The following is a 25,511-nucleotide window of genomic DNA, read 5'->3' as shown; positions in this document are numbered from 1 at the left end:
AACACAATGTCTGACCAACAAAATCAAAACAACTGTTCCTCAACAGAAAATTTCAGGTTCATTACAGAAAGCTTTGGGGCTGCTTTAAACTCAGCAAGACTATGAAATCTGATCTGAATTTGGCATCCTTTACCAAAATTCCAAGGACAAAGAAAATAAAACTGTTTCCAAAGCAGTTCAAAGCCTTTAGAAGTCAGTTTTCTCTCTGGGATGCATCTTGGGTCCAAGGAGGAGAGGCTGAGTGATGAGCAACCTGCCCTCGGCCCTCCTCCCTGCCCACAAAATTATTCTACCAGGAAAAGAGGAATGAGCTGCGGGTTCACGGGCTACATAAAGCCACGTGGAGATCAGTGCTATGCTAACTGCTGGTGCCAGAGGTTTCTGGGAAATCATTCCCGCAGATTTTACATTCTTTTGACTTATCCCCTTCAGAGGAGCAGATGAGTTCTTAATTAACCAACCTAGGACTAAGTCTTGTTTTTTAAGTGCTCAAAAACATAGACACTAAAAGACTGGCAAGCAGTCTGAGGTCCTTGCTTGAAAAATCAGAGGTTAAAACTGTATGGACTTCCACGGCCCTGAGGACAGCCTAGGAACACATTCATATCTGATTGAGATGGTAGAGAAATGTTCTTACTCATTGTCTGGAAGGATAAACTCTAACAGTTGTCAAGGGCCTTTAAGATTAGAAAGAAGCCCAATTCGGCCAAAGTCACATCCCCTTTTCTTTTTAATACAACTGACTGTACTCATGTTATTATTAATAAAATTCATATGATTTAAACAAATGTCATTAGCCATACCCGCCTGCTTTAGAGGTCGAGGAAAGATGCTAAGGAAAGATACATCTTCAGTTACTAGCACCTCCAAGCATGGCTTTTGGACCAGCAGCACTAGCAGCATCAGCATCACCTGGGCACATGTTAGAATATAGAGCCCTGGCCCCACCCCAGACCTGCTGAATCAGCACCTGCATTTTACCAAGATCACATTACAGTTTGGGAGGCATGATTTGAAATTGTGAGGCTCCTGTTTTCACTCTTAGATTCTGGCCATTTCAGAACCCATTATTAGAGAGGTGGCAAGCAAGTGGCAATTTGTGTTTACTTTTTTTTACTACCACCAGTGCTTATCATGTCTTTCAAAAGAGAAAGGTGGGAATCATGGGAAAAGAATGAAATGAGACCGTTTCTGGCAGCCAACCTCATGGGCTCTTTCACATGCCATGTTTTTTAAACAGCTAATTTGACGTTTTAAGCAAAAGCATGCAAAAGATACCTACCAAATTTTTTGGGAACCCAGTCAAGACCAAAAGTGAACTTCTTTATCTGCACTACCAAGTATTCAGGGAATGAGGCAAAGCGAGATGTTCTGGGAAACACAAGGGGATTAGATCAATGAAACAGGCAACAAAAATTAAGGATACAGTTCATGAAGCATCATAAGCTGTGTCTGAGGCACCCCCAAGCAGTCCCAGGGCCTGCAGTGAAGAGGAGGGACACACACGCACACATGAGCAGTCACACACACACAGGAGTGGACACACACACATACCACCTCACCACTCATCCTGGCCTTTCCACGAGAGGACAGTGTTTAACACAGGACAAGGTTGTCCCCAAAGATGATTTTGGACACCCTGCAAAATTACTACTTTTACTTTGCTATGGCATTTTGTATTTCTGAAAAGTGGTTTTCAACTATAAACGTTTGTGTTTTTCTAAAACCCTTGGTAGTGTCACACATATTTGCAGATGCATAGGGGCACCTCGCATTGTGTTTATATATGAAGTTTGAAAAAGCTCCCTGAGCAATCCTGACACACCCCCAATCTGCTCTGACCACAAGTCCCTATCTTGTAGCACAGAGTTGGCATCAGGAGGTTATATCGGAACTTTGGTTGAGGCTGACTACTGGAAATGCCAGGGCCTCATTAAAATACTACCGCACCTAAAATCTATGGCCAGATGGATCTTAAAGGGGGGGTGTGGGTGGGTGAGTGTGTGTGTGTGTGTGTGTGTACTATGAGGTATCTAAAATATCTAAATCTGGGCCTTCAATTTTAAAAATTAATATATATGGTTAATGTCTAAGTTCCCTTTCAAACTTTCATGAATGCTGAATTGCCTGGACTTGCCTTTGATGGTTTTATGCCAAACTATTCAACTAATACATCAAATACATGCCCCGGTTTCAGCTCATTCTCTCCACATTTATTATCTTGTTTATAAAAACCATTTCTACTCAAATGTCAATCTGAGTACAGTAAGGTATATAAAAAAAAACTTAGATTTAAACAGATACGATAGATCTTTTAAAATAAAAGATTCTAGGACATGTTTCCTACAAACCACTTTTCAAATCTATGTGGAATGCATCTTCCGAGAACTCAGAAATCAAATACAAATGCACCGCTGCCCCCTAGTGTAGAAGAAAAGCCACAGTTCAGGGGCAGAGAACTGTCCAAAAAGTGTCAGAAGACCTGGATGCTACTTAATTCACTCCAAATCTAACCCTCCTTGAGGCTTCCTATTTACAAAATGGGTTTATTAGGAACATCTGCCTGCCAGGGCTGTGCGATGGTCATGCAGTGCCATGAAACCACCTGGCACACCAGAATGTGCTGTGTGCAGCCAAGGAGTTAGCATGATGATCTTGTCATGCAAGAGCTAGAATCCACAGAACCAAGGACACTAAGCTAGTTTGTCACTGACCTGTATTTTGCCCCAAGCAGGTTACTTAACCACTCTGGATCTCAAATTCCCCATCACAAGGAAGGTAGAAGGGTACAGGCAATGAAGGAGTTTCTCAAAAAACAAGAGCTTAACTATCCCAAGGAGCTGATCTATTAGCCTAGCTCACTCTCCAGAAATTATATATTATCTCTAATTAGGTTTTCCTAACTTCTGAGAAGCAGTATTAATATCATTCTTAAATATAGCCAAGTCCTCAATTTCACCAAAAACCAAGAAACGCCATCTGATATTTTCAACGACTATAAAAGTGTCACCTCTCTGACCCCATCCTCTAACCACATAAATTTAAAATCTGGAAAATATATAACAATGAAGTCAACCAAAAGTCATCAATGATTTCCAGACTGTGGTTCAGGATCCCAAAGATTCCTGAAGTTGCTCTGTGATCAGTATCTGGGTGAGGAATCAGCTGGTAATGTACCACGGAGTGGGAGGCAGTAGAGGGAACTCAAGGCTGATAATTTAATGCATCACTTTGTGGTGGGTAGCTACCAACTTAAGAGTACCAGAAAGCAGGTTAGATGATGCCCACATTGTATTTTTCCTGTTGGTTAAACATTCCTTATTAACTTTTGTATATAGGGTCTCAGCTTGAATCACACATTCAGTAACTGCTTAATATAAATATGTTCAAGTCAACCTCAATACTAACACTTGGCATTCATTAATTGCAGGTTTGGGACATCAAGTTTGTTGTTAAATCTAGTAAGGTTATAAATTATGCACCAGTTACTCTTCTATTCCTAAAATTAATTCCTGGAATTAAAATTTTTCTTGAAAAGTTATATACTTAATAAAGTCCACTGAAATATAAATTATTCAAAAAGGTCTAGACAGACACTGAGTAAATTCATCCCAAAGAACTGCTAACAGGAGTTAACTGTTAACAGGAGTCTAACAGGAACTGAGTTAGACTAAAGAGCTTAGAACAGTGACTGACAACAGTATAGCATTATCTATCAACAACTCATTACCTTATTTAATACGCATCGATTGTTCACTGGTTACAAATTCAGGCAAAAACATTATGAAAACCTTATTAAGAAAAATATATTGATATATAAACTGTCTGTCTCCCTGAATTTATTAACACTATTGAAAACCTGGTGACTAAAAAAATTCTATCATTTCCATTAAATACATTGAAAACATAGTTAATCAACCACATAATTAACCAAATCATAATTAAAAACATAATTAATCAACACAAACTGTATAATCCAAGGTAAAAAAAGATAAAAGTAATGTAATAACAGTTACAGTGTATATTTACTCCACCAGGCACTATGCAAAGCATTTTATGCTTGATCCTCACCTCAACCCTATAAAGTTCTATTACTATCCCCAGTTTACATATAAGGAAACTGAAGTTTATGGAGGTGAGGTCACTTGGCCAAGGTCACATACCAGTAAGTTCTACACTGAGGATTCAAATGCTGCCAGTCCACCTAAAGCCCATGCTCTGAACCCCATACCATTCCTTTCTGTTCATAAATGATAAGGTTAAAACGAAATCTGTCCCTATCAACCTTTAATCTGTGAGCTCCTTGAGGGGAGGACTTCATCTCGTTCAGTTCATTGCCCAAGATACACTGCTGCTGCTGCTAAGTCGCTTCAGTCTTGTCCGACTCTGATACACTAGGTGAGCAATAATATTTGCTGCGTGAATAAAATTTCCAAACACATATTCTTCCCAGTCACTGTCTGTTCAGGACCAAAAAGGGAAGGAGCTTTATGTCTGGTCCATACTGACCCAAGATCTACCAAGAGGACATCTTTTGTCTCTTCCTGGCCTTTTGGGCTCTGGGTCTAACACAAGAAAAATTTAAGGCCCCAAAGTAACATAATAAAGAGATCATGTCTATATTGCTGGAAATAACAGAAAGAAAAAAATATATTTTAGGAATTCACTGAACTAGTTCCCCTAGAACTATTATTTGAAACATAAGGTATAATAAAGAATAAACAACACTATAAGGATTATAAAGATACAAGCATAAGCAAGCAGGAAAGGAATATGGGGCAGTATACAACACAAGGATTAACAGTTTAAACTTCAAATGAATGAATTCCAAGTCTGTCACTTAGTGGCCATTATTAACACTTCTTTTATTTCCTCATCTGTAAAATGGGGAGACTAAAGTGTCTGTGTCACAGCAGTACTAAGGTGATTAAGCAATATTTGATGGGATGCATTTAGCATATAACATAGAATAATATTGATAAATGTGCCATAATGGTAGTTGCTTTATCACCCTAGAACACTGCTTTTTCCTTTCCCACAAGACCAGTTTTCAATTACCAACAATTGTGATACATCCAATAATAACTTTCATATGTGTTAAACCAAAGACATATGTAAACATACATACACACGTGTGCATGTAAAAGAGAAAACGAAGAAACATGTTCAATAGCTACTGTTAAGGGTTAGAGAAGGTAGAAACCCCTCTGCCTACAACTAAATATTTTGTGGGTAAGCAACCATCATTCCTCCACTCAGAAGGAACTGGTTGCTGATTTTGCCCCAGGTTAGAGCACAAGTCAGGAAGTGAACACAGGAGAAGAATCCAGATCTCCTGACCACCAGCCCAAGGGTAAGAGATTGTCTCTGTGGAAGGCTAACGCTTCCCAGCTCCACTTCAAAGATGCTCCTTCTCCTACTGATGAGAAGATGCCTCCCCACAGGCCTAGAGTAGGTCACACCCTGTACTTGTAAGACTCTGAAGAGCAGAAAAGGGGGACGAGGCAGACCAGCCAGTGAAGACCTTTCTGCAACTCACACCTGATGCTGGGGACTTTCTAGGCCGCCAGGCTTCTGATCACTTCCACCTCCCATACAGAGTCAGAATTAAAGTGCAAAGAGAAAAGGATAAATGTTTGTGGAATCTTCAGCTTACTGTCAATAAGAAAAAAAGAAAAAAAGTTAAAAAAAAATCACACAGTACATCTTAAACTCACGCAACGTTATGTGAATTATACTTCAATAAAGTTGAGAGAAAAAAAACTGCTTTCACCACTAATAAAACGTGTAGTTTTCTAACTGCTCAAAGATGTGCCCAAGTTGTAATGGAGTGAATGACAAACATTTAACATGCCAGCTCACCAACTCTTATCTGCAAGGCCATACACACACATGCACATACATACATACACATACACACTTCCCAAAACTGAGCAATCCTCGGATGAAAATTTACTCCACAATGGATAACTGATAACTGAACTATTGTAATTCCTCTCTGGATATGAAGAAACTTTTTAAAAGAAATTGTTGTTAAGAAATGTGGCTTTTTCTTTAAAGCTTTTGAAACATTCTTTTTGTTTTCCCGTTCTTAACACATGAAGTCAATCATCTGAAACAGAGGAATCCTGAGGGATGACTGTTTCAGAGAATAAGCGATTCAGGTTTGACTGCTACTCGTAGTTGCGATAAAAAAAAAAGTCAGTCAGCAGTAGCTCATCCATCCTTCCCTGCCTTTCATGTCATCTAGAGCTCAGGCTGAGCCCAGAAAAAAAAGGCTGAAGAATATCTAAAAATAATGAGTTCCAGAGACTTTTAGACCTCCCCTCTTTGTCTGCCATTGTAAGTTCTTTCTCCAACTGCGTGAAGTACACGGGCAAGGACTTGACTGTATACAATCAACTAAGGCGTCAAGTGGAGAAAAAAAAAAAATGTATGGACCTGACAAGAAGGATCACAATATAGAAACAGAACATCTCCTGACCATGTCTGAGCAGCTCGTTGGAACAAAGCCCAGGAGCCCTGAGGTCCCCTTTGAGATGCCCTGAGACCCCTAGTCTCCAGGCAGGAACAGAGTCACCAAGTTCTAAGTCAAATCTTAATTGTGGAATCAGAGTCTATCACAGTGGAGTTTAAATACTGAAGACTGTCATAAGCAGTTTTCGAATTTCTTCATTAATATCATCTTGCCATGGGGCATAAGAGTTCTTGGCTATACCTGCTCAGTAAAAAAAAGAAAAAAAGGCATTCTCTCCCTTATACATGATACAGATCACAACAAGCCTGTTTCACTAGATAGGCCTCATACAAGCAAGGTCTGTGAGAACTAGGGTTGTGTAAATCATAATCCCATCTGGCCACATGTGAGCAAGCATGCACAGACCTGTAGAGTGGCACCCCTCGCCCTTCCCGACTGCCCCCTACCTCTCAAGGCCCCCTTCTCATCCTACTGCCACCCACAGGCACACACACATACACACTTACTTCACACCCGCAGACTTTGCTTGCAGGGCGCTGCTCCAGAAATCATCAACATTTTCTGGTTCAGAAAAGGCCTGCAGGCAGGCACTGAATGGTATCTTGGCACGAACCAACTCGGGAAGGGGTCTTCTGTTTGATTCTGCTTCCCTTCTCGTTAGTTCATAGGCGATCAGTTCATCTGGGTAGAAGAGCAAACAAATGACTTTGCAGTCATTTATTTTCTTGAAAGGAAAAGCCCCTTGAACAATGAACAGCCTTCCCTGAAGCCTTCTGGGCTGGGGGTAGGACTGCTTACTTGCTGCCCTTCACAGAGCCAGAGGAGCCTGCTGAAAGCGTGTTTAGAGTGGCAATGCCAGGCTGCATCAAGCCGTTCATTTTTTGCCTGTTCCTCTTTGAGGCTGACAGGAGGGAACTGTGAATTACGGTCCAGATGAGAGGTTCAGACTACACATGTGCTGTAAGTGATGCATGAACCTGGGCTTCCATTTATCCAGAGGTCAAGACTGGTTTGACCCCAAACCACCCTCTAATCACAAAGTCTCCACACCAGAGAATTTCATGCAGAGAAATCCGAGGGCTCAGCTCTTCCTGGCCCTTGACCATGATGAGAGGTCACAGAGAGTGCAGGCCAAAGAGCAGGATGAACTATAAGGAACACAGTTACCCAAGGCACCAGACCTGCAATCCTACCCAGCACCACCCAGACAACTTCATGTGGGGTGACCTGACACTGCAGAAAGCAGAGCAGCCAACCCAGAAGGCTTTCTACACTATCCCTGCTCAAATGACTGAACACCCAGGGGAAAAAAGTGAGTACCCTGTGAGCTTCCCAGGAGTCAGCGGATCTACTCTTGGAAACCACCTAAAAGTCAAAATTCTATGTATTTCAAATGGACCTTTCCAGGAATTCCTTCTGTGTTACAAAAAATCACTTCTGATTTATCAGTTTTTAGATGCCACTGATGTATCTTTGTGGTTTCTTAAACACATCTGGATATGCTCTTACAGTTCATTTCCCAGTCCACCAGCGGTTTAGGATGGACTTCTGTCTAGGATGCTAGCATTACATGTTTCCAGCTATCAATTTCCTGACACTAAATTACAAATCTCCTTTCTGAACAACAACAACAACAAAAAATAGCTACCACTCATAAATTATAAACAGTGAATTTAGAGAGGATCACAGAACTGAGTAGAATATGTTAGCCAGCATCCACCAAGGTAGGCAAGAGAAAGCAATTAGGCCTCATGCTAAAAAGGAAACAAACCACAGATCCCCACCCCATTTCTACTTTGTGTAATGAATAAGAATTTAAAAACTAGTGAAAAGCTGTAGAAGTTTATAGAAAATGGAAATTTTTTCATCTTAAAATCATTTTCCAATTAACACAATAAAGTGACTACCCACCACCCCTGCAAAAAGAGTATAAAAAAGCCACCCAAGGAGTGTTTGAACTTTACAAAAATGACCAGTTCACAGGAGATAAGCAATTGAGCAGATATTTCTCCTTTTTTTGCTTCTAAGATGTTAGTTCTAAGAAATATCATTCATCTATTTTGTCTGAAGAAGCAGATCAGACTTATTGAAGGAAATTTCCCCTGAGCATCACCCCCTCCACCTGGGTATCTGCCTTCTTCCTGCTTCCAAGGTCCAGAGACCTTTCTAAGGGGAGCCTGACAAAGGGCCCGGCCACACTTTATCACCCACAACAGGCACTTTGTTCAGATGCCAAAGATGGATTCTTTGATGGCTCACATCAAAAAAGGTAGTTCTGACCACTTCCCTCAGACTTTACAGCACAACTTGTAAGTGATAATGTTAAATTACAAATAATTTCCTCCAAATTAAACTGACTCTAAACCAACCTGTTGTTGAAACTTATAGGCACTGAAGTAGGTTTCCTCCATAACCGGCTCCATGAAAATCTCAAAGAAAGCTACATGGGGACTGAAGTATAGATGAGAAGAGACATGCAGAGCAGACCCCTTCCAGGCCTACTCCAGACACAGCTCTGCAGTAACTAAACTGCACCAGCTCTTACTCGAGGGTCTTCACGTGTGAAGAAGCGCTCTGTTCACCTCCCGCTCTGGAACACTACCTTTGTTGGTTGCCGCCTCCATGGCCACAGGTAACTGCATCAGGTAGTCCACCCTCTCCGTGTAGCGGACTTTTCGGGTCTGACAGCACTGAATCCGCTCTTCCACCAAAAACCGAAAAACATCACTTGGGTTTTCTGAGCCAATGCGGTTCCTCTGAAAATGAGATTATATCAAGTCGGTAAGCTTATATTACTTTCATGGGACACGCATGCTATGTCGTTTTAGTCATGTCCGACTCTTTGTGATGGACTGTATTCCGCCAGGCTCCTCTGTCCATGGGAAGAATACTGGAATGGGCTGCCATTCCCTTCTCCAGGGGATCTTCCTGACCCAGGGGTCTCCTGTATTGTAGGCAGATTCTTTACTGTCAGAGCCACCCATGTATAAAAATGAGTACAGAATCAAATATAAATCTGGTGAAAAGATCTGATGTTACTAAACATTCCCTCTGGGCATACCAGTTCAGAGTACTTTAAAGCAAAAGACTGGTAGTTACCTAAAGTCCAAAAATGGGAGATTGGTTAAATAAATTATAGTTCATCATGTAAATAAATAGTATGCAGCCATCAAAAGTCATGGCAGAGGGACTTACCTAGACAGAATTAGAAGAAAGGAGATATGAAAGGCCAAGTAAAGAGAAAGGAGGGAAAAAAAATCAAGGGCTGCACCGGAAAAATTAAGCCACGTATAGTCAGGTTGTTTGAGATGGACATGTACACACTGCTATACTTAAAATGGGTAACCAACAAGGATCTATTATACAGCACATGGAACTCTTCTCAATGTTATGTGGTAGACAGGATAGGAGGGGAGTTTGGGGAGAATGGATACACGTATATGGATGGCCGAGTCCCTTTGCTGTTTACCTGAAACTATCACAACACTGTTAACTGGCTATACCTCACTATAAAATAAAAAGCTTAAAAATAATTAAAAAGTAAATTTTAAAAAATGTAAAGTTTTTTAAGCAAATTTTTATTTAAAAAATATATTTTAAAATTTGTTTATATTAAAAAATTAAGCCATGTATGATATGATTCTATAAATGTACTAATGTAAATTATACACAAATTAAAAAGAAAGTAGGCTATATTTGAGTACATAATGACATAGCAAAATGTTCACAGCAGGTTAAGAGGAAAACACTGCTCACAAACCAGCAAGCAGAGAATGAACTGCACCTGGAAAATAACTGGGGTGGAGGTAGGGAGTCAGACACCAGAATGTTAACACTGCTTGTTTGGGGGAGCAGGCAGTATGGGGGTGGTTTTGATTTTCTCTTCTGTGCCTCTGTTTCCACAAAGAACACACTAGTCATCAGGAAAAAAGTAGTTAATTTTTTTAAGAGGGGAGAAAAAAAGCCTTTAGTCATAAATTCTCAGTGGCCTTTAAGAACCACAGCATTTAACGTGATTGGATTCTGCTGTGAGCCCAGAGCGAGCATCTCGGAGGACAGAGGACAGGAGGATACCAAATACCACACTGGCCTCTCCAAGAGCTTGTCACAGAGACAAAAACAAAAACAGGAAACGACAAAGTGGATAAACACTCCTAGAACACATTCAAATTAGGAGGAGAACAGGGAGATCCACCAAGGCCAAGAAAGCCAGGCTTGAGGAGCAATTACAACAAGCGGGCCGAACACAGGAAGCCCCAGAGACGCCAACTTTAAAAGGAACCAGACAGGGAGAAGCTGGGGGGTGGCAGCGTTCTGGCCGCACAGGCGGGACTGCACGCGAGGGCTGGACACGCTTCTGACAACACTTTCCAGCAGTTCTAAAGGCTGACTTACCTCTACTAGATTCACCAGGTGCAGGAAAAACTCCTGGGCATCCTGCTGTCTGTTGGAGGAGAATTCCGGGTGGCTCTTGCTCACAAAGGCCTTAAACATGCGTGGAGAGATCCCATTCTGTTGAGGCTAAAATATAAAAATAAAACCAAAACTCACAAGTGGGAAACAGAGCAGAGACTATCAGTAGCCAGGATTTCAGATAAGAATACTGAAGCCCACGTTAGCTAAACAGTGACAGTGGCCAGGACACACTGGACGTTGATTGCGTACCAGACACTGTGCTGTGAAACTGACATGGGAATGGGATGGGGCTCTTCTGTTGACTCAAAACTAAAAGGCACGATAAACACCCTGATTTCTGTCCGCATAGGACTTGATCCATAGTGACCAAACTGGTCTGCGACAACCCATTTCAGAACAGACTAGGGATGCACTGGGGCATGGGAGGGAGTCCTCTGCCAGAAGTTAGAGGAGAGGTGAGCCCAGCAGCATCGCTTCCCCACCACCAGGAGGGAATGTGAGAGAAAGGAGAGGAAATGGCTCCCAGCCCCAGGCAAAGTACTGCTCAGGGGCCAGCCCAGGGCTGTTTCTGGACCACAGGGCGTTCCTGGGAGCCCACCCTCACCTAGAGAAGCTGAAGGAGGTTGCCTGCAGCTGCCAGGATGGGAAGAGCTGGGACAACTTTGGCTGTGACCTTTGGATGTGTAAGCTTCCCCGGGGGGCTAAAGGACTGCTCAGAAGGCAACTGGGCTCCTCCAGAGAGGATGCTGCCTAAGACAATGGGAGGGCGGCCGGCTGAGGAGCTGGGGTAGGGCTCACAGAGGTCACTGGGTCAGGGCATCAGGTAAAAGGTCCTCGTGGGGGTCACTGAAAGGACAAGCACATCTCTGAAAGAACCACTAATGTGCGCCCACAGAAGGCCAACCATGATCACAGACTCACGCAGCCAAGAGGGAGCAAACACACTCTGCTCAGGGAAAGGCTCTGCCTCAACTCCAATCTCCCCAACCCTTGAACCTGGAGCAGCCTGAGGAGGGAAAGAGCTGGAGCAAGAATGGAAAAACACTAGAGCAAGCCAACACTGACCTTTCTACACTGCTGGTTTCCCAGGCACCTGAAATTGGTAGTGGGAGAAGCCTTAAACAAGATTTAATGTGAAATGGGCTTTTTAATCGGAGAAGGCAATGGCACCCCACTCCAGTACTCTTGCCTGGAAAATCCCATGGACAGAGGAACCTGGTGGGCTGCAGTCCATGGGGTCGCTAAGAGTTGGACACGACTAAGCGACTTCACTTTCACTTTTTACTTTCATGCATTGGAAAAGGAAATGGCAACCCACTCCAGTGTTCTTGCCTGGAGAATCCCAGGACGGGGGAACCTGCTGGGCTGCCGTCTATGGGGTTGCACAGAGTTGGACACGACTGAAGCGACTTAGCAGCAGCAGCAGCAGCAGCAGCAGGGCTTTTTAATGCCAGTAATTTGCTCTTGAACTGTGGTATTGGAGAAGACTCTTGAGAGCCTCTTGGACTGCAAGGAGATCAAACCAGTCAATTCTAAAGGAAATCAACCCTGAATATTCACTGGAAGGAACAAAGACAGGAGGAGAAGGGGACGACAGAGGACGAGATGGTTGGATGGCACCACCAACTCAATGGACATGAGTTTGAGCAAACTCTGGGAGATGGTGAAGGACAGGGAAGCCTGGTGTGCTGTAGTCCATGGGGTGGCAAAGAGTCAGACACGACTGAGTGAACAACAATCTGCTGGAAACCCGGGCACTCTGCCTGAGATACTCTAAAGAGGCAGACTGGAAGATCCACATCATCTTTAAGGATAAAGCTGTTTCCTGAGTCCTCTCCAAGTTCAGCTTCTAATAATGGTGCAGCACATCCCCTTGTGTAAAACCCTACAAAGTAGCAAAACCCTACAAAGCAGGTGCTACCATTATCCCCATTTTACAGCCAGGGAAACTGAGGCTGCAGAGAAGTGCCACCAAGTCTGTCAACTGAAATGGTCTTATGACCAGGTGACCATGCAGCCAGCAAAGAGCCAGAACTGGGTTCTGATCCCAATTCCACACTCCTGGCAGCAAAACTGGAGTCGCAGCTGCAGCACACATTAGGTCTCAGTGAGACAAACCTCACCTTGCCAATCAAGCAGAAGTAATCCCTGCGCTCCATGCAAAGGTGCACCCACGTCTCAAAACCTCTACATGCGCAGCCTCCAGGCCACCATCCCCTCCTCAGAAATACAGAGAACTTGCTATCTGGGCCATCACTGGGCACTGAACTCAACATCATGCCTTTTGCTTTAACATTCAGCCCACTCTAGCCTGTCTCCTCAGCCTGACTGCAGCACTTGGCAGGCGAAGGCCTTGTCTCACACCTCTGTGAGATCTCCTGGACACCAGGGTCCAGGCCTAGGGTCCACAGGCCACGGCAGGGGTGCACAACCACACAGTCAGATGCAAAAAGCGATGGGAAAACTCCAAGAGCTCTCTCTCCCGGCAGCCACGAGGCAGCTCCACATATGAAGTCTCTTCAAGGCACACATGTTCTAAGCGATGTTTCTAATAAAACTCAGGAGAATTCTGTCTTGCTCAAAATACATCTGATCTGGGCATCTAGTATTTACTGGCCACCTACTTCATGTAGAACATGTTGGGGATTCCTCACCACGAGGTGACAGACAACAGGTGGGGTGGAGGTGAGATTCAACACATATCTATAACAAATATTAGGGAACACTGCAGACAACCTAAAACAGTGTTGGCAGCTCTGGGAGAAGAATTCCCCAAAGAGGCAGCATTTGAGCATCTGAGGACTCGGAACCTGTATATAAATGATCAGCCTACATACACACAGAAGGCTGCAAATGTGCCTTCAGCATCAGCGAAGACCAAATTATACCTGATGATCCATTTAACTACCCACACATACACCTCCTGAAAGGCATGTAAAAGTTGTAACTTTCTTCACTCATAATGCTGACATATATCTATATAGTATCAGCCAACACATGCATGCAAATAATGCCTTATATTTGCATACCAACATTTAGTCGTTCATTCAATAGGAATTTACCAAGTGTTACAAAATTTCAGACACTATTCTAGGTACCAGGATGAACATTTACTAGGCAGCAGGCACATCTTATATGTGCATCTTTACTTAAATTACTCAACCTCATGAGGTGACTATTATAATTTTCTACATTTGACAGATGAGGAAATTGAGTTCGAGAGGAGTAAAGTAACTGACCCAGGATCACACAACTAGGAAAGTAGATCTGTCTCGCTCTCTCTCTTTATCCGTCCATCTTTCTCATGTCCTAACACTGTCTCTTGCGAGAACTACATGTGCCTAGTTCTCACCTCTGATATCCGAAGTCTCTCTTACCCACTGCTGAGAAAACAGTGTGTCCGGATTCTGAGTAAGCCCTCTTCAAATCGACCTCTGAGGTCAACCTCCCAGGCCAGGCCAACAGCAACGTCTCCATCTGGGCAGTGCAGAGGCACCACCTGGAATACGCCTGTTCACATTGTGAATTTGGGTTTAGGCATTCACGTACGCACACACTCACTGCCTGCTGCTGTTACCTCTTACAAGCTGTGCTTGGCTGCCAGTCCCCATCAAAGCAGCTGCTTGGGAAAGTTTACCAACTTGCTGAAAGTAGACTGAAGAGTTGGCTGCTGCTCTATGCCACCGTATGGTGGTACAGCTGGGAGAAGTTCCAACAGAGACCACGGTGAAAACCAGAGGCTCAGCCCCACGCTCGGGCTCCGGCCCAGCCTCATTCACTCCCCTCCATGCCTCTTCCCTCTCGGTGCCCATTTCAGTTCTTTGTTTGTCCTCAACTGACCTGGCCTAATCCCTGGTGCAGCAGACAAGTTATAGCTTGAGAAGTGATAATCATTGAGAAGTCATTAAAAAAGCTTCCTAACTGGAGACGTGCTGTCTCTGCCCCACTGCAGACCAGCTCCCAGCTTTCACAGCTGGTCTGATTTATCTCAGACTCAGCCACTCTACACTTAATGCCTAACCACAGCTAGCCCCTCTGTCCTCACCCATGGTCCTCACCTGTTCTACCTCTGATTTCTGAGGGCGGAAATTCACTAATTCCCATGATCAACTATTACTATGTTCACATTATGTCCATATAATAGAAAGTCAGGCTATAAAAATGTTGAGCCTGAATCTAATTAAGCTTCCACATCTAACTTCCAGCTTATAAGAAACACAAACTGAACAACACCTTAAGGAAGCAATCCTGGGGCAAATGATTCAGCTCCTTCAACAGATCAGTCAGTCTTGCAAAAAGAGGAGAACTCTAAGAAGCTGTCTTTGATGTCGTTCAGTCGCTCAGGCGTGTCCAACTCTGTGACCCAATGGACTACAGCACACCAGGCTTCCCTGTCCTTCACCACCTCCTGGAGCTTGCTCATACTCATGCCATCCAACCATCTCGTCCTCTGTTGTCCCTTTCTCCTCCTGCCTTCAATCTTTCCTAGCCCCAGAGTCTTTACCAATGAGTCAGCCCATCACATCAGGTACTGGAGCTTCAGCTTCAGCACCAGTCCTTCTAATGAATATTCAGGGTTGATAGCGCTTTGACAGTGCAGGGGAAAATATGGATATTGGCTGGATACTGGATGATATATTTTGCTAGTGTGTTTCTAACACCTTAATTGACTTTCAACATATTGCTTTAAAAAAAAAAAAGTATTCTAGTTACAGGTGCATATTGAATATTTACAGGTGAAAAGGATGGTGTTTAGATTTTGTGTTCATTTTCTGCAGGGAAAGAAGAGGAAGGGAATGAGGAAGGAGGGGGAAAATTGAGTTGAGGGGAGATTGATGAAACCAAATTGGAGATGGTACATGGAGATTCATTATACTCTGCTCTCTATGTCTGTGTATTATTTGCAAATTTAAATAATTTTTTTAAAAGATCAGATTCCAGAATAAAGCGGTCACTTAAAAGAAACCAAAAAGCCTAAATAAGAACCCCAGGTGTTGACATTTGGCAGAAATCAACAATGTAAAGCAGTTATCCTTCAATTAAAAATAAATGTTGTTTTCTATTTTTTTTAATTTTAAAAAAAGAACCAGAGGGAATCCCCTGGTGGTCCAGTGGTGAAGACTCAGTGCTTTCACTGCTTTGGCCTGGGTTCAATCCCTGGTCAGGAAACTAAGATTCTACAAGCTGTATGGTACAGCCAAAACAAATAAAAGGAATCAAAGAAATACCATGTTTCCTAGTGGGCACTGAGCCAGTGCCATCACCTGAGTGTCCCATATTGGCCCATCACCAAACAAAGAGAGACCAACACTGACCAAGAATGAGACTTTTAGGAAGCTCATGTGCTTTCTGTAAGCTGACCCTTGGACACCAGAAGCAATGGCTTGTCCTGACAACTTTACAAGAGAGAGCCCCAGACCATCTCCAAAATAGCAACCACCTAAGGAACCTGTCATATTTATAGGATACTGTACTTACTTTCTCCATCAGCAATTTGAAAACAGATCAGCTAAAATTAGAGAGAGGACTACAGTGTTCAGAATCTTTCCCAAATGCTTACACAGAGCTTTCTGTTTAACAGTGCACCAAGAAGGCAGCCACTGTCCACTCATATTCGTCTCGGCTGAATGCTTTAACTAACAAGGAGAAAGACTAAGGCTTTGTATCAACTTATTAGAGCAATGCTTGTAGAGATACTTACACTGTAAGATCACCAGGATGAAAATATATATATATATATGCATCTCAGCCTGTCCCCAGTACACAGGAGTATATCATCTTTTGATTTAAATTTTTAACCTTAAATCATAAACCTTGGACAAGTAATTCCTAACTCATGTCCAAACCCCAAATCTCCTAAGCTAAAGGAACAGAGGTTATTCCCCCAAGGTATTTTTCATGATTTAAAAGGTGAGTTAGAAATGTTACATTTGCCCAAAGTAGGAAAATGGAGGTTAGTGAAAATAAAGTTCTTTTGTTTGCAGCTATAAATACATCACCTGGAAGCAGAACCTTGGTTATCTCATGTTGATCAAAAATTGAGGCCAGGAATTTTGTGTCAAGGATTAATTAGAATGGGAAATCAAAATAACTGTCATTAAGAAACTGTTTGGAATACAGAATTGTTAATAATGTGCTATCTTCAGAAGGAAAAATAAATTATAGAGTAATCTGTATTAAAATGTGTGAAAGCACTGTCTTAGAATGCATAAAGATCTGGAATACATTTTTTGGAGAAGAAAAACTGTATTTTCACAGTGAGCAGGTTTTATCTACCATAGATGCAATTTAATTTTAAAAATCAACAAATTTATATAGAAATGGCAGTGCCCCCACAAAACACTGAAAATCTTTTTTGTAGATGAAATGCATATTAAGCATGCATCTATAAAAACTCGATTTCACCTTGGTCTGTAGCAGAGCAATGAAGTATATATTTTAGAAATGACCCAAGGTGTGAATAGTCCAAGTTACTGGGCTACCTGGTAACTCTGCAAAATCCACCCAGCCCCTTTATCACCCATCTGCAGCTCCACACACAGAGGCCCTGGGAGCCTGAAATGAGTACTAGAACAGCTGTCAGGGAAGCAGGACAGCGTAGAGACTCCATCAATACTGCACAGACTCAGGGCCGGACTCCCTGGTATAAACCCCAGCTCTCCACTCCCTGACTTGTAACTGTAGGCAAGGATTCTGTGCATCCATTTCTGCATCAGGGAATACACAGGAAGGGCCTGTGCCAGTCATTGGTATCACTGGTAGTGGAGGCCCTGAAAAAGGCATTCCTGCCACACGGCTCTCTGTGTGGCACACATTCCTCTCGTAACCTATCCTCTGTTTCAGCACATCTTCCTTCCTCTCTCAGAGCGTTTCAGGCTCCTCTACAAGACGAGACAAACAGCGGAGACCAGGGACGAGACCACCTGACCACAGGGCTCCTGAGACCTTAAAAAAGAAAGGTTCTCCCAAATTGGTTGCTCTGAAACCAGTTGCCAGTGAAAATCTTGATGCCTCAGAAAGTAATTCCCTCCACTGTCAAGAGCAGTGGAGATCTTACAATGAATTACTTCTGTTCCAGTAATATCTTGAAACTGACACCTCTGGGGCCACAAAGGAAATCATGAGGTCAATTCAAGCTTATTCTGAATGTCAAAGGGACTCTAATTGATCCTGGCACCTCAGGGGTGCGGGTGGTGGTGAGGGGAAGAACTTTATAAATCATCTAGACCAAGGGTCACACCCAAATACCCAGCGTACCAATCAGGTCACAAACCACAAGGGGACTGGAGCCAGCTGGGGACTGCGTGTCCTATGTGGTGGGAGGGCTGCTACTTAGCTCCAGCCAACTGTTGTCAGGGGCCAAGGACTGCCAGAGGTTCTGAATGTTTAAGAGAAACTGGAAATTCAGATTCTGTGGGAGGGCCCGGCAAAACACACCTGCAGAACAGACATGGCCCAAGGGCTGCCAGGTTGCACACCCTGAGCCAGACAGGGCAGGGGTTCCTGCCTGCAAGCCTCAGATCCCTGAAGATCACATAACTCCCACACTAATCCAAGGTGAGGAGGAGACGAGGGTCCCCAGCTGTTCACAGTCTAAATAAAGAATATGCCTTATATAAGAACTATTTACTTTTTTCTAGTATCACAAAAGGATATTGTGATGTTAACAAAAGTAAATTTTCCTTCCAAACATTGCTAAATTGGTCAGTTTTCATTTTACATTTTCTCAAATGAGGAGATTCCAAAAACACAACAGTCCTGTAACGTACACAGATTTTATTTACATTAGAGAGGGGCCCCTTCACACTTGAAATATTCACAACCACCAGCAAGACCAATGCCATTTGACAGCTGAGATTGAAAGGTTACAGGATTTTCCCCCCACTGCCACCCCGTCTCCAGATCTTTGCAGAGTCAGGAGAGGAAGCCAGGCCCCCGAGGCCTAACCAAGTCTCCATCTCCTCCACCACGAAAGATAGACTCTGCCCCAAGAAGTGACAGCCTGGATGAAAACCCAGGATAAATGTGATCAAAACATTTTGGGGACTTTCCTGAGGACTCAATAGTTAAGAATTCACCTGCCAATGCAGGGGACATGGGTTTGATCCCTGGTCAAGGAAGATCCCACATGCTTCAGGGCAACTAAACCCATCCGCCACTACTACTGAACTCATGCTCTAGAGCCCGGAAGGCGCAATTACTGACGCCCGCATACCTGGAGCCCACGCTCCGCAACAAGAGAAGCCACCGCAATGAGAAGCCCATGCACTGAAAAGTAGCTCCCGCTTGATATAACTAGAGAAAGCCCTCAAAGAGCAGCAAAGACCCAGCATCGCATAAATAAATAACACAAAACTTTGGACCAAGTGTTTTCACCATCACCTCTTCAAAGTTACACAGGAGCTCAGAGGTAGAAGAAGCCCGGATAACCTGAAAGCCCAGCCCTGCACCCAAACCACTCCAACTCCATTCCAATCAAGGAAGGCTCTTCCAGTCCCTGGTAGATAAGGGACTCCTTGCTACAAGGCTGGGTAACAATGCAACAGAGGACTTCCTGCCCACAATACTCTGATCTCTTGGCCTGAGCCCCAGAATGCGTACATCCCTCTCCACCCTCCTCACAACCTAATTCCCTCTCCCCACCCCCAAACACTGCCTCTATATTTTCCCTGCCTAATATCTCTTCTCCTGTTTGCTCTACTTCCGCAACTAATTGGCTTCATTCTGAAAAAGAACTATTCACTTTCACTTCTTGCTCTCAGTCTGCAGGCATTAGTCAAGGCTGATTGATGTTAAGATGGGAGCACAGAGATCACACACATGAAAAACAGAACTGAAAGAACTTGCCACTAAGTCAAGACAAGGTAGCCTGGAGGCAGAGCAAGAGGGATGGGGAAGCGGGGCCTGCATTCCACTCAGGACATCCGCAGCTGTGAGAACCTAGACCCCCAAATACAGCTGTGTAAGCTGTGCCCTGCACAATTCCAAAGGCACTGCATCACTCCAAAAGGCCAGGCTGCAAGTGATACCCTCGGAGTTGCATTAACAGAGCAGCCCAGAGAGGGGTCAGTAGCCCAACCCGCAGACATAGGGAAATGTGAGTCTGATAATTAGGAGATGAAGCACACCTTTCAGTCAGTCAATTAATAGTGACTGAATGGCCAACCGAGTTTCTTTTTTACCAAAGTATGCTTTCAAACCCCCAGCAGCCTACCAAAAATGAGGACTGCCCAGCCCTCCCCAGAAATTCAGAATCCTCTGCTAGGAGGTGGGGGTGGGGGATAGGAATATGTGTGTTGTGTTTTAACAAACAACCTTCTGAGAAACCCTAGGAAACAAAGCTGCGGCTTAGGAGAAGACAAATACTAGAAGCACCAAGACAGGGATAACGAGGGGGAAAATGTTTATATTTTTATACATTTATTCCTTCCATTCCAGCTCTATGTTATGAAGAATATTATTTCTAAAGACCAGTAATGATGACAATCACATATAATCCATGAAGCAAATGTCACTAGAAACCACAACCTTGTGGCCATTCCTTATCACAACTTTTAAGAGCAGATAGACACCCTAGACCCTAAAATGAAAAAGCTATGTTGACAGCTCAAGAAATTTACAGCCACCATTCACCAAATCATAGGTAGTCCACGTTGTCACTAGGGAGGTCCTTCTTTCCTCTGAGTCAACATGGCAGACACCCAGACACATACCTTGTGTTCCTCCTTCATCACCTGTTCAATGAGCTCAGACTTCACGGGAGGTTTTGAATACTGGCCTGAGAGAAGGCCATGTCCTAACTTAGTCCTGGACAGGAGGGAGAAAGAGACAAAAAGGTCATTGTTGCTTCCCCTCAGAGATGCCAAAATTATCTACAAATTTTAGTAACTACAGCTGCTTTTAGTGAAACACTGTATCTCAATTACTCACAAATAACTTACTTGATTCTGCTTGATACTGATTCCATTTTCAAATTCTCAGTACTTTATCATTTTACTAATTTCTTCCTTTTTACAAAAGCAACACATGCTTATTTTGGAATACTTTTAAACAATACAGACAGTAAAGAAAAGAATCGTCTTTAATTCTGCAACCCAGAGATAACCACTCTGAGCACTATTTCAGATAAACTTTTCTTAAAAACTACAGCAGGTCACTTACATCTGTGTGTTGAAATCTTGTGTTGGATCTAAAGGAGAGTAGTCAAATATTCTTGGAAGATTTCCTACATACCTAGAAAATGAGAAGCAATGAGAAGCAACAGTCAAAACATAGGAACTGAGAGACGAACAGAACCAAAATCAGCCATCATTCTAGCCAAGACCTTCTTGCCTTTCTGTCAAAACTAAATCAGAATTTTTCCCTGAGCTCCCACCTCTGCAGACACATTTATGGGCCTCCCTATGCAGCTTTCCCAGGTAACTCAGTGGTAAAAGAATCCAGGTTCAAGCCCTGGGTTGGGAAGATCCCCTGGAGGAGGAAAATGGCAACCCACTCCAGTATTCTTGCCTGGGAAATCCCATGGACAGAGGAGCTTGGTGGGCTACAGTCCGTGGGGTCGCAAGAGTCAGACACAACTGAGCACACACACACACATACACACACTGAAGTTGAAAATGTTTATGCTTCTATCAATAGGCCTTAACCCCAGGCATGAGTTAAAATCCTCTCAGATTTGGAATCTTTTACAAGTTTCCCAGTGATTCCAACATGCAGCCAGAGTCAAGCAGCACTGGGTTAGGCCATCGCAACTACCTTCTCAAAACCGAAAGGTAAGGTAAGGAATTGTTCTGGTCATGTCAAAATTAATAATGACAGCAGTAACAACTACCATGTCTGGAGAGTTTCCTATACTGCCTGACTAAGTCTTCATTTACAACCGTATGAGGAAGGGATCATTGTCATCACCCACTTTGAGAGATGAGAAATCAAGATGCAAATTCATTAGGTAGCTTCCAAAACCACCCAGGAGGGAGTGATGAAGCCCAGAGTGGACCCAGGCAGCTTGGCTCCCAAGCCGTGCCCAGAACCATGCTGCTGGCTGTACCTGCCCCATCCGCAAGCCCTCTTTCTGACCAGTTTATGTGACATAGCAAACTGTAACCATCCATCTCTCATCTCAACCCACAATCATTCCTTTCACTTCTTAAGTTCATTTCCTATCTCATACTCCCTGCTTTGTGGTCTTTACCTTCCCCTCTTGAAGCTTAGGTTCTCTGAGCTTGGAAGTTTTAGAAAGAAGAATCCAGAAACAGATTTCTTTTCCTGCCCCTTCCTGCATCTGCCCTGCCTACTTCTCTGACCTCATTCCCACCCCTTTCTCCCACACCACAACACCCCAGCCACTTCCCCTTTTTGCTGCCCAGGGCATACCAAGCTCGCTCCTGCTTCAGAGTCATGCCATCCTGTCGTCTCTTTCCTGGAACACTCTCTCTAAAGATCATTGTTCTTTTGCAGGTCTGATTAAAAGCCACCTCCCCATCTCCCTACCCTTTCGAGTTCCCTACACCTGACCCTGGCTAACTTTCTTCCTGGCATGTATCACTATTTGCAAGTATATAATTTATGTTCTTGTTTATTATCCTTCTAGAGATTACATACTAGAATATAATCTCCATGAAGGCAGAGACTTTATCTAAATTACTACATCTCTAGCACTAGAACCACATCTAACATGTAAAAGGCACTCAATAAATATTTGTTGAATGAATATATTCATATCATAATCACATAACCAATTTCCATAACTGAGTACTAAATAACCCAAGAGAATAGGCATTATTGCAGTAAAGCCTTGGCAGAGAACCATAATACACTGTAGTTGGTAATAATCTCTAATTAGATCCTTCAGCTACTAGAAACTTCCAGGCAACTGCTGGCAACAAACTCAGAATTTGTGTCCCAGGTTATATATCAACATGAAAATTAACAGAGCACCACATCTCTGGAAAAGTCCCATTCAAATGGCTTCTGGTTACATCACTAGGACAATACTTCCATCTAGAAATGTTCAAAGAACCAAAAACCAATAATACATAAACCAAACTTTGGAACCAAACTATATTCAGTGTAAGAGAGAATTCTTAATATACAACTTGATATACATTATCAATATTAGCTATCTTAAAATCTGGTCTTTATCATACCTCAAAACCTAACAAGACCGAAAAAAAAAAAAAAAAAACTGGTAAGATAAACGTTAGTGAAAAGTTTAGGCTTTCTGTCAAGGCTGATGGAGAAGAATAACGTTTAAAGGGATAAATCTTTGATTTCTGAAAAGTCCATTTTGCTACAAATTTATATTCTTTTTCTCATCAACTAGGAATATCTTCTATTACAACAAAATTAAAAGACAGCAGTAATGTTGGATAATTTTTAAAGTACTTATATCTTCAATTTGTAATCTAGTGGTTTTCAAAACAAAAAACATGTGTGCTATCTAAAAATCCACCCTTGTGGTCATTCAATTTGTACACCAGTTTATTTAGATTTGTTCATCAGAATTACTTTGAAATGTAAACTAGGTTCAGGTGGCACACAGGGTATCAAGGAGTCCAGCTGATGTTCCCAAATTATACTGCGGTTGTGTGTAAGTCATTTAATCTCTCTGTGAGTCACTCTTTCTACTTACAAAATGGAGAGACCACTCCACTGAGTTAGTCCTGCTGGGAAAAAGGGAGTTTGACGAGCGAGCCTTTCAACCCAGTGATATTTGTTAAAGAACCAAAAGACAAGTAAGAATAGTAAGTTGCTCATTTTCTAATATATACAACAAATGTTTAGGAAATAAAATATAAGATATAAGATACTACAAAATTCTAAAACACTTGAAATAAGACTAGGTAAGAGATTCAACTCTTAAATCCAAAATACAGACTTGAGGTATGTTCTTTTCATTGAAGAAAAATTCAGAAGATTATTTATCAAACTTTGATGTGTAGAAAATATTTTCAAAAACGATAGACAGTAAAGCACTAAAAAATGTTGTGCTTTGTGACAAAAGAATACAAGTTTCTTTCATTCGAGTTTAAAAGAAATAATAATTATACAACACCTACCATAAGAACTTTTCTTCAATAGTTAAAAAAAAAATCTTGGTGCATAAGACAGATAAGATGAAGCTACATTATTCCCAAATCAAATGATAATACAAGTATGAGACATGGGTAAGAATTTATAAAAATCATATGATGCACAATGCATACGTTTGAAAAGGCTTTCCCATCTCAGAGCTTCAAACTGGCTCCTCCTTTTCTCCAAAACCCTGTCTCCACTCCTCCTGCACAGCAGTCAAAGTGAGTATCCCTTTGTGTGTTGTTTCTTCAAAGAAATCCTCCCTTACCACCTCCTTTCCTTTTTCTTCATGGAGTGTAGCGTATTTAAAATCATGCAGTTGTTCTTACAATTAGAGATACTCCTCAATAAAGGACAGAGTTACATTCCAATAAACCCATCATAAATTGATGATATAAACTGAAAATGCACTTACAAGGAACTCTACTCAGTGCTCTGTAATGGCCTATATGGAACAAGAATCTAAAAAAAAAAAAAGTGGATATATGTATGACTGATTCACTTGGCTATACACATGAAACCGATACAACATTGCAAATCAACTGTACTCCAATAAAACTTTTCCAATAATTTTCAAGTTTTAGGGTATTATGGACATTCATTCATATTTTTAAAAATAAAATAAAAATTTTATTTTAAAATATAAAAAAAAATGCATTCATAATGCCTAACCTACCAAACACTGAAGCTTAATCTAGCCTACCTTAAACATGCTCAGAACACTTACATTAGCTACAGTTGGCTAAATCATCTAATTACTTGAAGGCTACTTGATAATAAAGTGTTGATTATCTGCTGTAGCTTACTGAATACTGTACTGAAAGTGCAGAACAGAAAGGCTATCTGGGTACAAAATGGTTGTGATGGTTGTTTACCCTCAGGGTCTTGTACCTGACCAGGTACAGCAGCTATGGCTGCTGCCTGCCCAACATCACAAGAGTATGTACCATCTGTCACTAGCCCAGGAAAACTAGCCAAAAGCAAAATGCAAAATTCAAAGTACAGTTTCTACTGAATACACAGCACTTTTACATCATCGTCAAGTTTAAGTTGAAGAATCTTAAATCAGGGACGGTCTACATTTATTTAAGGTCTGTTTCCCCAAGTGGGGCTGGGCACCAGGTCTTATTTACCACTGAACCCCCCACACCCAGCGCCCTGCTGAGCAGAGCAGAACCCACTCTTTATTGGCTGGATGAAAAAATGAAAACCTGACATGGACAGCTGACCATAAATTTCCAAAGCCAGAAACAGTAAGAAGAGGTAAGATTTTAAGTATCAAGAGAGGAAGGAAAAGAATATTTGATATACTTTTAATAATCACCATTAAGGGCTTCTTCCCTGATGGCTCAATGGTAAAAAAATCCACTTGCAATGCCAGAGACACAGAAGATACGGGTTCAATCCCTGGGTCAGGAAGATCCCCTGGGTGAGGGAATGGCAACCCATTGCAGTATTCTTGCCTGGAGAACTCCATGGATAGAGGAACCTGGTGGGCTACAGTCCATGGGGTCACAGAGTTGAACTCAACTAAACACACAAC

At 42.4% G+C, this 25,511-nt stretch overlaps 1 protein-coding gene across 1 annotated transcript in view; it reads right to left on the bottom strand.

Annotated features, from left to right (window-relative positions):
* Nucleotides 1–25,511, bottom strand: part of USP13 (ubiquitin specific peptidase 13 (isopeptidase T-3)) — a 130,669-nt gene that overhangs the window by 40,062 nt on the left and 65,096 nt on the right. The window contains exons 9-14 of the mRNA XM_010855625.1: nt 21,056–21,127; nt 20,608–20,701; nt 10,874–10,999; nt 9,081–9,234; nt 6,985–7,159; nt 1,283–1,371 (exon numbers count right to left, since the gene is read on the bottom strand). Coding sequence (XP_010853927.1) covers nt 1,283–1,371; nt 6,985–7,159; nt 9,081–9,234; nt 10,874–10,999; nt 20,608–20,701; nt 21,056–21,127 — 710 coding nt within the window. The remainder of the gene's footprint in view (nt 1–1,282; nt 1,372–6,984; nt 7,160–9,080; nt 9,235–10,873; nt 11,000–20,607; nt 20,702–21,055; nt 21,128–25,511) is intronic.

This window comes from Bison bison, unplaced genomic scaffold (genome assembly GCF_000754665.1).
Source record: "Bison bison bison isolate TAMUID 2011002044 unplaced genomic scaffold, Bison_UMD1.0 scf7180017864367, whole genome shotgun sequence".
In the NCBI taxonomy this organism is placed as follows: domain Eukaryota; kingdom Metazoa; phylum Chordata; class Mammalia; order Artiodactyla; family Bovidae; genus Bison; species Bison bison.
The sequence above is the reverse complement of the archived record's forward strand: the minus strand, read 5'-3'. Positions and strand labels throughout refer to the sequence as shown.